General features: G+C 42.0%; 1 protein-coding gene across 2 annotated transcripts in view; it reads right to left on the bottom strand.

The window, feature by feature from the left end:
• Positions 1–16,087, bottom strand: part of COL6A3 (collagen type VI alpha 3 chain) — a 109,765-nt gene that overhangs the window by 51,852 nt on the left and 41,826 nt on the right. For both annotated transcript variants that reach the window (XM_084643470.1, XM_084643471.1), the window contains 6 exons: positions 13,295–13,897; positions 9,367–9,963; positions 7,857–8,423; positions 5,305–5,922; positions 3,162–3,761; positions 1,880–2,482 (listed from right to left, as the gene is read on the bottom strand). In XM_084643470.1, the coding sequence (XP_084499596.1) occupies positions 1,880–2,482; positions 3,162–3,761; positions 5,305–5,922; positions 7,857–8,423; positions 9,367–9,963; positions 13,295–13,897 (3,588 nt within the window). The remainder of the gene's footprint in view (positions 1–1,879; positions 2,483–3,161; positions 3,762–5,304; positions 5,923–7,856; positions 8,424–9,366; positions 9,964–13,294; positions 13,898–16,087) is intronic.

Here is a 16,087-nt window from a genome sequence, read left to right as displayed (position 1 = left end):
GCCATTGAAAAGTGGATTGATGCCTCCTTTTTTGGGTGGCCAATCTTAAAGGAGCCCGACTTTCAGTGAGCAGGCGGCTGCTGCGTTTTCAAAAAGTCAGACCCGTTTAAGATGTCTCTTCTTTTGCTAGCACCCAAATTCACTAGTCACTTTTTCAAATCTTGGCCAGAATATACAAACTGACACAAACCCCAGCTCACACCTCACCTTTTTGGGGATTCATATTAGCACCTGAAGTCCAAAGTCTCCCTTGTCCCCAACTCCGCTCTGGCCCCTGCTCTGCACCTGTGCTGCTAGCCTGCTAAATCCATAGCAGAATCGGTCAGTCTGTGCTGGGAAAATGTCCTAAAGCACCAATGAACTAGAAAAGCCCTCTGAAATGTGAGATTTGAAGAAACTAGCCAGCAAAGCAGGTTCTGCAAGATTTATTGAGACCACATTTTGGATTTGGCAAAATATCAACCAGAGATGACTTCTTGGGAGAAAAGAGACCAAAGCAACAGGAAGGAGAAGAGAATCAATATGCTTAGGCTTGAGGCAACCATTTAGGGTGACAGATTATATGCAGAGAATACAAAAGGCACAGTTCAGGTCATTGAAAGAGACAATGACGGTTACATGGAGAAAAGGAGTGTCTGTATTTCAAAAGCTTTGGAGGAGCACCAAAAGATTATGAAGAACCAAAGAACCAAACATTAAGAGCTTTGTCTATCAAGGTTCCAGATTAGGGTACCATTGGGTGTAATTCATTACTGGGTGCCAGTGAAAAATCAAACAAGGAAAATGCTGAGCAAGCAAATGATAAAAACAGTGATTCACACACAACATGCAAGCACTCCAGGGTGAAGCCAGTGCAGAGAACTGGATAGATTGGGGGGAGGCAGGGAACAGAATTCCAAATGCCAAATCTAAGTGCAAAACTTCTATTATTTTAGCAAAATGCCTGCTTCTATTTTAAGACGAGGAGAACTCCTAAATATAGTCCTGATCCAAGGCTCTTGGAAGTCTGTGGAAATCTTTCCACTGACTTCAGTGGACTTTGGAGCAGGCCCCATGTGAAGTAATGATATGTTTCACTACCACTTCCATCTTATCTTTATGTTTCTTCAGCAACACAAGCAGTTTTGTGACTGCTCAGAAGAAAGGGGCCATAAAACATAATATTTATGATAGAGTCATGAAGTTTAAGGTCAGAGAGGACCCCCAGATCATCTAGTCTGGCCTCCTGTATAGCACAGGCCAACAACATCACCCAGCACCCACACACTAAACCTAGCAACCGAAATGAGACCAAAGTACGACAGCCCATAGGAGACTAGACTTTATGTGCCATGGGCAGAGAACAGGAGGGACCAAGGTGCACCAGTGCCTGAGGCCCCCACAATGTCAGGGAAATAATTAAGTGAGACATACACAGATAATCATGGAAAGTGACCCGCACCCCACACGCTGCAGAGGAAGGAGGAAACCCCCCCAAGGTCACTGCCAATCTGACCTGAAGGAAAATTCCTTCCCGACCCTCATACAGCAATCAGTGAGACCATAAGCATGTGAGCAAGAGCCAGCCAGCCATGCCCCTAAGAGAGAGAATGCTCAGTGCCACCTCAGAGCATGGGCCCACCCCGCCCAAATGTTATGCTATGTAATATGTTATTTATTTTTATGAGGAACATATTTCCGTCTTATTCACATTCTAAATTCTACCATTTTCCAAGTTCTGCAAGGTCCTTTCGGCGAGTATTCTTTAGTGAAATGCAAGCACAGGAATAAGGACTAAAATACATTAATTCTGAACAGCTTTACAAATTACGATCATTTTATCCCATGTTGCATCCCGAAGGTTTCCCCTAGTGTATACCAACATGAATAAAAGACTGACCAGGAACTGGAATTGTAGGAGGTATGGATGTAGACTCTTGAGGTTCTTTTAATGATTCGATGAATCTCTTTTCAACGGTTGGAAGTTCTGTAAAATCTCTGATTATGAATGCAAGTCTAGGATCATTGATAATTCTCTGTAACTGAGTGCTATCTGCATTCCTTGCTCCTACACCCTGGACTTTAACCCCAGTGGATGCAATCAAAGCAGAAGGTCTAGTCACATCATCCTGGGACCTCCCTCCAAGGAGGAGGACTAAATGCTGGGGGACCCTGTCTTCTATTCTGCTCCCTGCAGACTTAACAAAGTAATTCTTCACAACATAGTCCAGTGCTGCTCCAACGTTCAGTGGGGACCCTCCTCTGAGCCTCAGGCGGCGTATGGCTTGCAGAACGGCATCTTTGGTCTTGTGTTGTTTTAAAAGGAACTCCGGGAAAACAGTATTGCTGAATTGGGCCACACCAATTCTCACTTTGTTTGGCCCAACGTCCAGCTGCTGAACAATTCTGATGATGAAATCCCGAATGTGTGCAAGACCGTCGGTCCTGACGCTGTCAGAGCTGTCGATGAGGAAGATGATGTCCTTCTCATTGCCGTCCAATTCTGCAGAACAAAAACGTCAAGGAGAGAGGAAAATTACTGACATGAAAAACCTCCTTGCTTGAGCTTTGCTGTAAGGTTTCTGAGCAATCCCTTCCCAAGGATGACACAACACATAGGATCTCTGATGAAGCTCCATTCACCTGAAAAATATAGCACATATGCTTTGTTTTTAAGGGGGAATGCTAAAATGTGCTATCTATTAAAGTGAAAACCCACTCTTTAGGCATGAGAATTGGAGTTGGTTTCTTTTGGGGGGGTGGGTGTTTTTTGTTTGCTTCTTTTTGGCTTTACCAGTCAGTTTAAATTTACATCCAAAATTATAATCATATATCACCCCAAATCCTAATCGCCTGTAATCTGATTTTTATTTTTTTTGCATTCATTTCCTTAAATGTTCCTAACCGCATTTGGCCCCAGATTTATGCTTATTTTAACTAGAAAACTCTTCAAAGGGCTGCAGATAAGGTAAGCAATATCACTTTTGCCCAGAAAACCTTAGCCCTCAATATCTCCATGAAATCTCTAATGAATCTCCATTCTCCTGACCATGCAATGTGCTGTATTTCTTTTTAAGGGGAAAATCATTTGTTGGCAGGGAAAGAATGGAAAGTTATTTGCACTTTTAGCAATATCTACATTAACAGCAACACAAAGGCACCGAGTGATCAGACAATATTACCTGAAGGGACTTTTATGTCTTCCAGGAGCCTTTCTATCTGTTCTAAAGTCAATGTTCTAATAGGGGTCAGGAGCTTCTGATCTAGGCTGGGTAGTTCCTGGAAGCTTCTCACTGAGAATATATATTCAGGGCTGAGAGAAATCTTTGTCAGCTCCTCAGGATCCACATTCTTTCCGATAGTCAGAGGTGCGACACCAGTTACTTTGATTTGGAAGGCAGGGTCCTCTACCTCATCAGCAGATGGGCGGGAATAGAGTAATATTAAAAACTGAGGGACACCTTCCTCTATGCGACTTCCAGAAGGTCTTGTAAAGATATTCTTCAACACATACTCCAGGGCAGCTCCTACGTTAACCCTTTGGCCTAATTTGGGCTTTAATCTTCTTACAGCATTCAGCACTTCATCTTTGCTGGAGTAAACATTGAGAAGAAACTCGACCTTGGGATCGTCACTGAACTGGATCACAGCAACCCGGGTGGCATCGAAACCCACATCCAGGGAGCTCACTAGCCGTTCAATCAGGCCACGGATGAAATTGAACTCAGCGGTAACAAACTGGGAGCCATCAATGAGAAACACAACATCCTTCTTGCTGCTCACTGTCAAAAGAGAAAGAGTTCAGATGATGCACATATGCCCAAGAGTTGCATTGGTAAATGATCTAAAGGGCAAAAGTTGAAGGCACCCACAGATGTGCAATTATACATCGTCATTTTGGGGGGCAACAGCAAGCAGCACCAGGCTGAAATCAGCTGTCCAATGAAATCTATGTGTAGGATTAAATAGTGTGGAAATCTAGTCTGCAGTCCTCATACACAACTCTGACTTACAACATTTGGAATCCAAGCGAGGGTAGACCCTGCAAGCCACATTCTGTCCCACATTCACACAATCTCACTTTAATACAGCCACTAATTTAAAAAAATAGGTATCACGATTTCATTTAGTGCACAGAGGGGAGAGTGTCAGAGCTCTCTCTTGGCCATGTCAGGGAACAGAAGCATTAAAGCCCCTTTGCTCCCCTGTTCAGATTGCAACCCTGGCCATGTGGGGAGAAACAATGGTTGCTCTCCTGATATGAGTCCTCTGAGTGAAGACCAGGGAGGGGGCTGAGAAGGCAGGGAGTCAGAGGAGCCCTGGCTCCACACCTAATCCCTATTCACTGGCCAGACTAGCTTGCCACCCACATGAGGTCGTAGACATGAGGATTATCTCTGAGCCACAGGTCCTTCTCTGGTCTTTTCCCAGAGAGGTGCAGCCCCATGCTACCCCTTACACAAGGCAGATTGCAAGGTGACCATCTAGACATGGAGAAAGTGAGTTCAGTGACACCCCACTCTCTTTTGCGTCACTAGATTGCTCTACACTTGCCATCTGAGAGTTATTTTTCCTGTTGCTGTTATTTCCTAAAAGAAGGTTTGCTTCCTGATTATGAGCTTTTCTACCCGGTTTCAGGTCAGAGCAAAGTTCCGTGCCTGAATTATAAATGTCTGAAAAATCTAGATAGGAATCTGCATTTACATGAAAATGTCAGTTTCTTATCTAAATGATCTAGTTTTCTTTTGGGGAAGGGGGGGCAGAAATTATCTGGTCACTAAGTTATTGATTAATATATCACCTCATTTATTTATTGTAAGATAGCCTGCATTGACTTCCGTGGACTGAGTAGACATAGCAGTCTGCCCACATGGACCACAGGGTAGAACTGGGGCCTATAGAATCATAGAATATCAGGGTTGGAAGGGACCTCAGGAGGTCATCTAGTCCAACCCCCTGCTCAAAGCAGGACCAATCCCCAATTTTTGCCCCAGATCCCTAAATGGCCCCCTCAAGGATTGAACTCACAACCCTGGGTTTAGCAGGCCAATGCGCAAACCACTGAGCTATCCCTCCTGTCCTATAGAGGTATTTGAATGACTGGCAGGAATTACACAGATCCTTGCAAACCCAGGTACAAATGGGCAAATAGAGGATAAATTGGCAGGGAGATGAGGTTGGTTTTGGAACCTTAATTGTGAATGCCTTACCTTTCCCTCTCTGCATCACAACCATAATGTTATTTAAACATCAGTTTTTTGTCTCTGAATCTTACTCGTATGCGCGGTGCTCTGCAGACACAACAGCCAAAAAACACCTTCTCACCTGGACTGGGTGTTGGCAATTCGAAATCCGGAGTTAGCTGTTTAATTTGTTGCCTGGTAAGCTGAGTGACTCGCTCTGAGATGACCTGCTGTACGGTATCCAGTTGATTGAAGTCGGGGATGGCAACAGCAAAGTCTGGGATGTAAGAGATGGTCTGCAGCTCCGTGATATCGGCATTTCCAATTCCAATGCCTAAAGGCACCATGCCTCCGGTCTTCAGGGCCACCGAGGGCCTTCTCACATCATCTCTAGATTTGCCAGATGTCAGCAGAATCAATAGCTGAGGGACACCTTCAGCTATTCTGCTGCCAGCTGGGCTGGTGAACACATTCTTTATGACATAGTCCAGGGCTGCACCTGTATTAAGAGGAGCCCCTCCCATAACGGACAGGCCCTGGATGGCACTGATCACATCTGATTTATCAGAGTAGGAGTTCAGAAGGAACTTGGGTTGTATGATGTTGCTATATTGCACCACGGCAACACGAACCCTGTCAGAACTGACATCCAGGCTCTCGACCACTCTTTGCACAAAGGCCCTCAGTGCAGGAAAACCACTTCTGGCACCATCTGAGCCATCAATCAGAAACACCACATCCTTCTTCTGACTTTCGTCAGCTGTTTATGGAGACAATGAGGGGAGGGGAAGATAAGTCAGATTCTCGGTGTAAAGTAGACATCCTCTGTATAAAATGATTTGCAGAGAGAGGAGAGGCTTGGGATCTTAGGTCATGTATCACAGATGCTGATCCTGTTTCTTTATAGTTTCCCTTTAGCCAGGCAGTCAAAGGCTCTTGACTAATGGACAGATGGATGGAAATCCAGTGAAAACCCTGCGACATCATGTGCTGGGTGATACCTTCTTAGTCGGGAGGGGCTCTATACTCTTTAGTGGAGGCATCAGCCTTCAGCAAGGGAGGACGAATGGAGTATGTAATCAGGGGCCATTTTCTCCTAAAGCAATCAAGGGTCTCTAGGGAGTGGAGCACATTAGCACCAGTTGACTACTCCACAAAGAGTGCTCTAGAGAGGGGTGGAAGATGGAGGAGAGACAGAGGGGAAAAAACGTCCCTGAGGATCATTCTAACCTAGAAATAAGTAATGCTGCACACACACAAATTCCACAGCTGATTGGACAACGGTGAAAGTATTTTTGTGACAATAGTTCAGCTGGCTCAAGCCAGCAGGATAGAAAAGTGAACTAAAATAAAAATGAAAAATTTTCAATCATTTTTGTGAAAAAAGTAGTTGAACATTTCTAAAAGATAAAAAAATTTGATCCGTTCTACTACCGAACAAACTCAGACCAAACTTCAGAACCCTGCTGCAGGCCAACCAGTAAGCACTCATTGCCTGTCAAAGACCGGATAAGGTTCATCTGGCTAGAACCTTCATGGAGGCTTCATGTTAAGTATGTTGCATTTTCCATGTCTCCATCTGCTGGTGGGAGGCCATAATACCCATTGTCTTTGTTGGCAAAGCAGGGATGTTTCACCAAAAAGGCATGTGTTCACAGATGATGTCTGTATGATACCATGCTGTTTAGAATTTTGATGATTGAATTGTTACCCTTTTGTTATCCTTTATTCTAGTTATGTCATTTTAATTTCCTCCTGTTATAATTGCAATTGATTCATAGAATCATAGAATCATAGAATATCAGGGTTGGAAGGGACCCCTGAAGGTCATCTAGTCCAACCCCCTGCTCGAAGCAGGACCAATTCCCAGTTAAATCATCCCAGCCAGGGCTTTGTCAAGCCTGACCTTAAAAACCTCTAAGGAAGGAGATTCTACCACCTCCCTAGGTAACGCATTCAATAGCATTTAATTTACTGGTTGATATCTGGGAGCAACATATAAAAGCTCTTTGTGTTTCATTCAAGGAGAAAGATAGACAAATGAACCTAGGATGGCAAGCAATAGATTTATGCCCTGGATTGTCAATTCTGCCATACTCCTCTTTCCTCACACCACTTTCAAGAAAAACAAAATCTGTCTGGAAGAGAAATAGAGACAACCAAGCCCTAATTTGCTCCTTGTAGCCCTAATCCAGCAAAGCACTTAAATCTACTCCTACTGACAGTCTCTTCAGAGAAGAGACTGTCCATTACACCATATTTGCACAGTGCTTAGCACAATGGGGCTGCAGTCTCTGTTGTGGCCTGCAGATTATACTTTATAAATATAAATCATAAACCATAAGGTAGACTTTTTACTTCAATGAGACTGTTTGTGCCTAAAGGAAAGCATGCACTGAAGTGCTTTACTGGGTCAGAGCCTGAATGAAGGAAAAGCAACGTAGACTACCACTTGCTACATAATTATTTTAAACCTCAATCGTACTGGGCCTGAGCCAAAACATACTGAAGTCAATGGGAGACTTTTCACCAGCTCCAGTGAGCTTTGGATCAGGCCCAGGATCCATTGTTTTGTATGTAGTTTTAATTTATGATTTATAATTTATAATTTTTGCAACATTTTTTTTAGTCCTCTGAAACAAATTTGATACGTTTCAACATTATAAAAACAAAAGAAATGGTGGCTTTCCATACCTGGTCGTTGAATTTCTATGGTTTTCAATAAGTTGACTATCTTCGGTTGTATGTCTCCAATTCTAGGAAGGGAATCGACTTTTAGAATGAACTCTGGAGCATAAACTATCCTTTCTAGTTCTCTGAGATCGGCATTCTTGGCTGCGATAATAAAAGCGACAACACCAATTCCTTTCAGGGCCTCTGCTGGTTGTTCCACGTTGTCAGTAGATCTCCCAGCAGAAAGCAGAACCAAGAACTGAGGAACGCTTTCTTCAATCCTGCTTCCAGCACTCTTCACAAACAGATTCTTCATTGCATAATCCAGTGCAGCCCCCATGTTCAGTTGTTTCCCAGTTTTTATCTTCATTCGTTTCACTTTCTGGAGTATTTCCTGCTTGGATGGGAGTTCATCAAAGGTGAACTCCACCTGGACGTCGTCGCTGTACTGAGCTACAGAGACTCGGATGGCATCTGGCTTCACATTGAGCTCAGAAATAGTTCTGTGCACAAAGTCCCGGACAACAGGGAACTGCCCCAATAAGTTGGCTGAGCCATCAATCATGAATAAAATATCTTGCTTACTCTCTAGAACAAATAGAGAGAAAAAGAAAACAAGATGTTAAAACCTTTTTATGGTTCATCATGGAAACTTTTCTTTTAAGGAGCCGGATATTTAAAATGATTGAGTGATTTTCATTAACTGAAGTATCTAAATGGAAAGGGACACTTAACCTATTTCACTTTGGTCACCTTTTAATTTCATTGACTTTCCAAAGCAAAGTGGAGCATCTGTTATCTATTTGTCAAATTCCTCTTAATTTTCTCATTTCCAAACAAAATAATCTTAATCTTTTTAATAGCCCCTTCTGAACGGAGCCACAATAAAAGAACTCTGGGGGAAATATTTTTATATATCAGGTTAACGTTAAACATGACACAAATATTTTTGGAGATAATGTCAGAGACTTTCATTAACTTTTAACTCACTATCAAGAATAAATTCTATCCTCCTCTACACCTGGACCAGCCCGTTTATTTCAGTGGGGTTGCAACTGAGGGTCGACTCTAGCCTTTTATGTTTGGGGTTTGCTTTTGCCTTGGTTGATCTTTGCTGTTCTGCACTATATTAATCTCTCCATTTCATTTTTTGTGGGGAGCAGTAACCACTCCCTACATGTGAGCTGGTCCATTCAAACACCTATCATAGGCACTAATGTATCCCAAGTGGTCAGGATACAAAGGCTACGGGGACAATTGGGCAGGATATTTGGTACGGTGGTCATAGACCCATTCTGAGCTCCATTTCAGTGCTGACTCAGCAAGGCACTTGAGCAGTTGCTGAACTTTAAGCATGTTAGTGGTGACTTCAGTGGGTCAATAGGTCTACCCACATAAAATTAAATAAAGGGTTAATGCTTTGCTGGATCAGGGCCTTGGACAAATAAGAAGTTGTGCAACATTCAAAGTAAACAATCAAAAGAAACAAGACCAACTTAATACAGTCAACATGAAGAAAGGTAGATATTACCTGAAGGGGCAAGTGGAACTTCTTCCACACCTCCACTAACATATGTTGTTAAAGGATTAATTAACTCCTGTGGTAAAGCTGCCAAAGAACTGAAATCATCCACAAAATACACCATTCTTGGATTAAATGCCATCTGCTCAAGTTCTGCCTTATCAGCATTTCTAACTCCAACACAAAACGTCAGCACTCCAGCCCGAGCTAATGCATTGGACGCTTGTCTGACTGCGTCAGCAGACTGCCCTGCTACAAGCAGGACCAGGACCTGTGGAACTTGTTCATCTATTCTGCTCCCAGCAGCTTCAATGAAGTGATTCGTAAGGACAAAGTCTAGTGCCGAGCCAGTATTCAGCACTGATCCCCCTCTAGGGAACAACTGCCTCAGGCGAGTAATGATCTCTGCCTTGGTTGGGAATGAGTTTAAAAAGAATTCAGTTGTAGGAGTGTCACTAAACTGTACTAGGCCAACGCGTACATTGTCATTTCCAACATCAAGGTCGTTAACTAGGCTCACAACAAAGTCGCGTACAAATGGGAAGTAGGCATTTCCAACGTTGAGCGATCCATCCAAAAGAAAGATGATATCCCTTTTGCTTTGAACTGCAGTGGAGCACAGAAAATAATGTGAGACATCATAGAAAACATACCAGTATTTGTCATGTGTGCATACAGTATGCACTGTACACACATGTATACCTTGTTAGAGAGAAAGGGGGAGTAGGAGAGAGAGAGAGAGAGAGAGAGAGAAGTGAAGAGAGAGTTTCCAAGAGAGTAACAGCACAAAGATTCTGTGAAGCTATTGGATGTTTTGTTTTTGACTTGTGCTGCAAACAGTATTTGAATGGCTACTGTTTAGAAATGGAGCCTCGTCCTTGTCTGCTGCATAGAAAATGCATATTATTACTAATGCCAATCAGAATGGTTATGTATTCTGTAGTTACTCTGGGTCAGAACCTCAGCTGGTGTAAACTGGTTTCATTGACTTTAATAGAGAAACACTAATGTACACCAGATAAGAATCTGACTCTCTGCAGTTAGTCTCCATTTACACTGGTGTGAGATAATATTTAATTAAAACTTTGGGGCTTCTATTAACACCTTATAGAAAATATGAGCTCAGTAGTCTGTAAAATACACTGTGATCTGAATCATGGTCAAATATAGTGAAACCAGTACCAGAGACCATCCTTATGAGACAATCTCCCATTCCAAGTGACTGCCCCCAAAGCATAGTGAGCCAGATTCTGCTCTCAGTGTAAATCTGAGGTAACTCCAGGCTCTAGTAAATCTGAGGTAACGCCAGGCTCTGGTACTAGAGCACCTGTCTTAAGTAACCAGTTTCGGCTGGTATTTTGAGTGGTCACCTTAAATATCTTTCACTGTATGTTGTGTTTTTAAGTAGGTGTTACTCGTGGCTGTATTGGGGTGACTATGTAAGGTGCTTGTGTATCTCCACCCTCCTTAGCTGCAGAACGGCAGATTTGCATTTTGCTGTCAGTGACTGAGAGGAACTTCCCTCTTTGGGGATGCACTGCCTGATCCTGCACCCCTTGCTTAGGTCCCAATTCCGGCCCCTCGTATTGATGTTGCATAGTACCTGGCCCAGCCATGGTCCCCTGCAGCATGGAGAAAGGTGGCATCAGAGCCACAGAGTCAGCTCAATCCCACTAGAGAATTCGCCCTACATCAGCATTAGGGCCTTTTTGCTCTGGAAAGGTGCAGCAAACGGCAGGATCTGGGCCAAAATGTCACAGCTTTAAAATAGTATCTCAGCCCCTTAGATAGTGCTAAATCCCACTGGAACACTTAGGGTAAAATACTGGCCCTGTTGATGTTAATGGCAAAGCTCCCGTTGACTTCCATAGGGTTGGGATTTCACCCTTGGAATCTCCCTTTTCCAGTTCCCGCTTCTAGTCCTTAAAAGGTCCTGTGATATCAGACTTTAAAATCATAAACATCCCTATCTGCTGAAAAGCTGCCGTTGCTTCCGGAACAAATCTGGGCCTCTACCTGGGATCAGTTTGGGGGGAAATTCCACTTTTAGGGGGATGCAGGAGCCAACTTTTCTCTTGTAGGTTGGTTTAAAAAACTAAGTCTCGTGTTTGAAGCTGCTGAGGGGTTTGAAATGTTAGGGGAAGTCCCCGGGAGATAGACTAGTGGGCTGGAGACGTGGTCCTATGTTTGAGATAAACTGCATAGGAATGCAATGGATTTATCACTTGCCAATGCAATTTATAGCATGCCTCTGCAATTGATCATATGGATGCCAACTCCACATACATATATAGGCATGTATGTAGATACATTCCTCTATTCTTTCTATAGGGCCCTAGTAACAGGGCATTAAAAATCAAAAGGGCAAAATTGGTCCCTTTGGAATGAAATGATTTCTGCCAAATCATATAGATTAAGTTGCTCTTCTCTGTTCTCATCTGTGGTCACCATTCAAGGCCTTGATGCGAGCTAATATCCTTAGATAATCTACCAGAGTGTCATACTCAGTAATACTATTTGTAATGGGCTGTTGCAAGGGAACATTTACTTGCATATAGTGTTTCTTTGTGGCTTTGTTTATGACAGAGACAGAGAGACAAAGAGGGAAGCTACATTTATAAGTTTTAAAGAACAAAAAGTTTAAGGACATTTTTACTTGGCGTTTTGAAATAAAAATGTCAGGGTTGACATGTAGCCATGCAAAACTGTATTAGCAGGAAACACATTTTGAAAAAGCTTGTTAAATGATAGATTCTTTTCCCGTGATATTCATCTTAATTAAGGACCAGTGCAGGCAAACTGATTTATAAAATGGCAACTCTCCGTAGGGAGCAGTCATTGTGTTTTGAAAGGATTCTTAAAACCATACAGGTTTTCTGCACCCTGGGTTATCATTTTAGTAACTTGAAGAAACTAGAAAATGATACAGTCGTGATCGAATTTCACTTCAGTCAATGGGAATCTCTCTAGTGACCTTAATGGGAACTGAAGGGGGGCCTTAATTGTCTCATGTTTTCATGACATGGGACTGAAATGTGAGTTTAGAACATGACCCTCTGTATTTTATTATAAGAATCCAGCCTCACACTTGTCCACTGGTGAAAAGTCCTGAGGAGACCCTTAGTACAAAATCTTTAGGCAGAAAAATCATCTATTGAAATACATGGGAAACTGGTTCAGATGCCATTACTCAGGTTACTGTGTAAGGGTCTCATCCAAAGCCTATAGAAGTCAATGGAAAGAAACCATTGACTTCAATGGGCTTTGGGTCACACTCTAAATGGACACAACCAATTCTAGACTAGTTTTATACTCAGTTAGTTTTATAGATAGGTGGATAATGAGAATTTTTTCTGCACATTTGAATTTGAAAGTGAATTAGAAGTCCTCAATGTTCACAAACTTTTCAGGGTCACTTTCTCTGAACGGTCAAGCTTTATCATCAAACTTACAGTACTTTCAAATAGAATTATTAAGCTTGCATGATCGATCGAATATCCACTGAAAGCAAATTTCAAATTGTATATGGTGATTGTATATGATACAATATAAATATGATATAATTATCATATATGATAAATATGATATAATTTCAAATTGTATATGGTGATGGTGATTAGTAACACAAATCATCTCATCAGAGATCAGAAACAATACCATGTGACTTACATAATTAACCAGAATAGCATGAATTTTGAAGTTAAGGTTCTAAATATTTACGACAAATATGTGGGAAGGGCAAATTTACAAAGACCTCAAGTAACAAATGCATTAAAGAATTTAACAATCTGTTCATGAACATTCTGCAAATGGAAAAGAGGCAACATTTAACTGAACTAAATATCCATTATGGACAATTCATTCATCTCTACTAGGTACAAAATAAGAAGTGAGAACTATGTCAGCTACATCTCCTTTGATAAATGTGTATGGTTACCTGGTGGTATTTCTTGAATAACTACTTCTCCAGAGAGTGTTCTTATAGGTGTCAGCACTTCAGGGAGAATGCCTTGCAAAGCTGGGGTACTGAAGCTAGCTGAAGTGAACGCAAAGTTTGCTTCCTGGGCAATTGCTTGAAGTTCCGACTGAACTGCGTTTTTGGACCCGATGGTGAGAACCACAATTCCATTCCGTTTAATCTCTGCTGCTGGTTGGGAAACATCATCTGTGGACTTACCACCAGTAATGAGCACCAGCATGGGCAGAACACCTTCGTCACTCCTGTACCCTGCAGAACTGGTGAAGAAGTTTTTCCTAACAAAGTCCAATGCCAAACCTGTATTGAGTTTCGTACCACCGATTAACTTCAATTTCCTTACAGCACTGATGACCTCTTTTTTATTCTGACTGGCACTAAAATAGAACTCTGGTTTCACAGTATCTGCATATTGTGCCACAGCGACTTGGATAAGGTCTGGTCCAATTTCCAGCCTTTGGATGATTTTGGCAATGAAATCACGGATTGCACCAAACTGGGAAGGTCCCAATGCAGTTGTGCCATCTACCAGGAAGACTATGTCCTTCTTGTTCACTTCAACAACTGCAATTAACAATATACATATATATTGTCAGTGGAAGTGCTCAATCAACAGTGCTTATCAATGCAACATCAAGAATTGAACGGGCTACATGACTTCTTGTTTGCTTGAAGTAAGTGTTACTGTTATTTTACATGCCTCTTATGGGTACTTTGGTTTTGTGCCATGAACTTCACCTTTACAGTGCTTCCTTTCAGAATATTTTCCCCTTTTCTAGTGTGGGATTACATTGAATTCCACTATAAAATATGATTTATTATAACAATGTCTCTTTCTAAATCATGGGGAAAAGTTAGAAAATGTCAAAGGCTAATCATAATAACACTGGAAATTTCATAGGGTATTCTAGCACAGAAAAAAAACACACAAATGAAAAATCTTCATACTCTTCAACGGGCTAGAACATCAGTTGACATAAACTGGTGTATTCCTATTGGCTTCAGCGGAGGCATGCTAATTTACATCATCTAGTCCCATGTGTCTCAAAATGATTACGCTCACAAAAGCAATTAAGTAAAGAACAGTTCCCACTTATTCCACATACCTGTTCCCTGTGTGTCTTCATGTCCTGTCTGTGTCCTTAGCTAATAAAACAAGTTATTACTGTTCTTCGCTCAACACAGCCAGCCCCGCTATGGAAGAGTGAGCTGGAGTCTATTCTGGCTCAACAAAATTGTTGACTAAATTTTAACTGCCAAATCTTTATAGGGATGTTGATGTAAGAAGTAGAAAGAACACAACTGGATTTTCAAATTCCCAGTTGAGTCTGAAGGGCTGGTAATTAGAAATAAAGTTGGTTGTGCCATACTGGCATCAAAATGCCATTATATTTAACACAGGAAATGTGGGCACTAGATAAATAAATATTAACATGGTTAATAGGTATTAGGATAAAATATGATGATATGTAGACAATATCATAAATATATATTTATTGCGTCATTTGTGCATGTGAATATTGCGCAATCTTGATTTAACTTTCAGCACTATTACCCTAGAAGCCATAATAAGAAAATCAACAATTATAGGATGGGGAGAGGGTCCACATCTTCGCTTTCCACATACAGCCTTAACTGAAACTTCTTTTTACAAATCCATTGCTTCTCTTGGTGACAGTGAAAAGCAATTTATACAGGAGCACTGGAGGACTTTTTTCCAGTTTTTTTTTTTAATGACAGTGGCCAAGATATTCAAAAGTGACTAGTGATTTTGAGGGCTTTAATTTTGGGTTCCCAACTTAAGAGTCCTTATAATGGCTGGATTTTCCAAAAAAGGGCTGGAAGCCAGACTCCTCTACGGGGTCTCAAGTTGGGCACCCAAAAACAGAGGCATTCAAAATCACCAGTCACTTTTGAAAACCTTGCCCAGCTTGTTTTGTATGTTTTAGGCTAATTAAGAATGAAGGGTACAAGAAAAGTACAGTATTACAATACTGTCTATAATGTGGCTGGCCGGTGAAAAGTAATGTGCCATCTTAAAATACTCTTAGGAGTTTGATGCTCTTATGGGGCAAAATCCGTAATCGGGGCCTTTGCTGTGATCAGCCTCTGCGCTGGAGCAGAAGGCCTAAAAAGCAGTGGAGTTGATGCACTGGCAGGCAGGCTGTGGGAAGGCTGTTATAGGGATTCAATATTCCATGCGCACAATACAGCCAAGGTTGCCGGAGTCCTGTCTGTGGCAGCATGCGCCGGGCCTTTGGCCAGTAGTTCAGGACTATGTTGTACTTGTAGACCAAGAGTGCTGAGTAGTGGGAGTACAGACGTAACAGCTGTCAGGATATAGATATTCAGGCCTGTCTGCAAAGGCCTGTACTTTAAGAATTTAGGGGTATTCTTATCACTTGGCTAGTTCTAGAGGTATAAAAGAAAGGATCAAAATCACTGTCTGCTGGTGTAAGGGCCTTCTCTTACTGGGACAGTTCGAGGCCCTGTTCTTAGGCTAAGGCCTTTGGCTAAGCAGCAGAGGCAGCCATAAGCTGGGAAGCGAACAGTCACATCCTCACATTCCAAACTAGTCACATTGAAATAAGGTGCTATTGGGCTGTCAGGCACTATCAGGACAGGATTGTATTCCTATCACCTCCAGAGAAAGGGAAGTGCCTAGAAAATGTAAAGGAAACTTAGTTTGATAGCATCCTGTCTGGCAAGAACTCACTTATCAATAGCTGGGATGTGAAATCCTCACTTCTGTAT

The sequence above is a fragment of the Lepidochelys olivacea genome (genome assembly GCF_965140295.1).
Source record: "Lepidochelys olivacea isolate rLepOli2 genome assembly, chromosome: 11".
In the NCBI taxonomy this organism is placed as follows: domain Eukaryota; kingdom Metazoa; phylum Chordata; order Testudines; family Cheloniidae; genus Lepidochelys; species Lepidochelys olivacea.
Note: the sequence above shows the minus strand (reverse complement) of the source record. Positions and strands in the feature narration are given on the sequence as shown.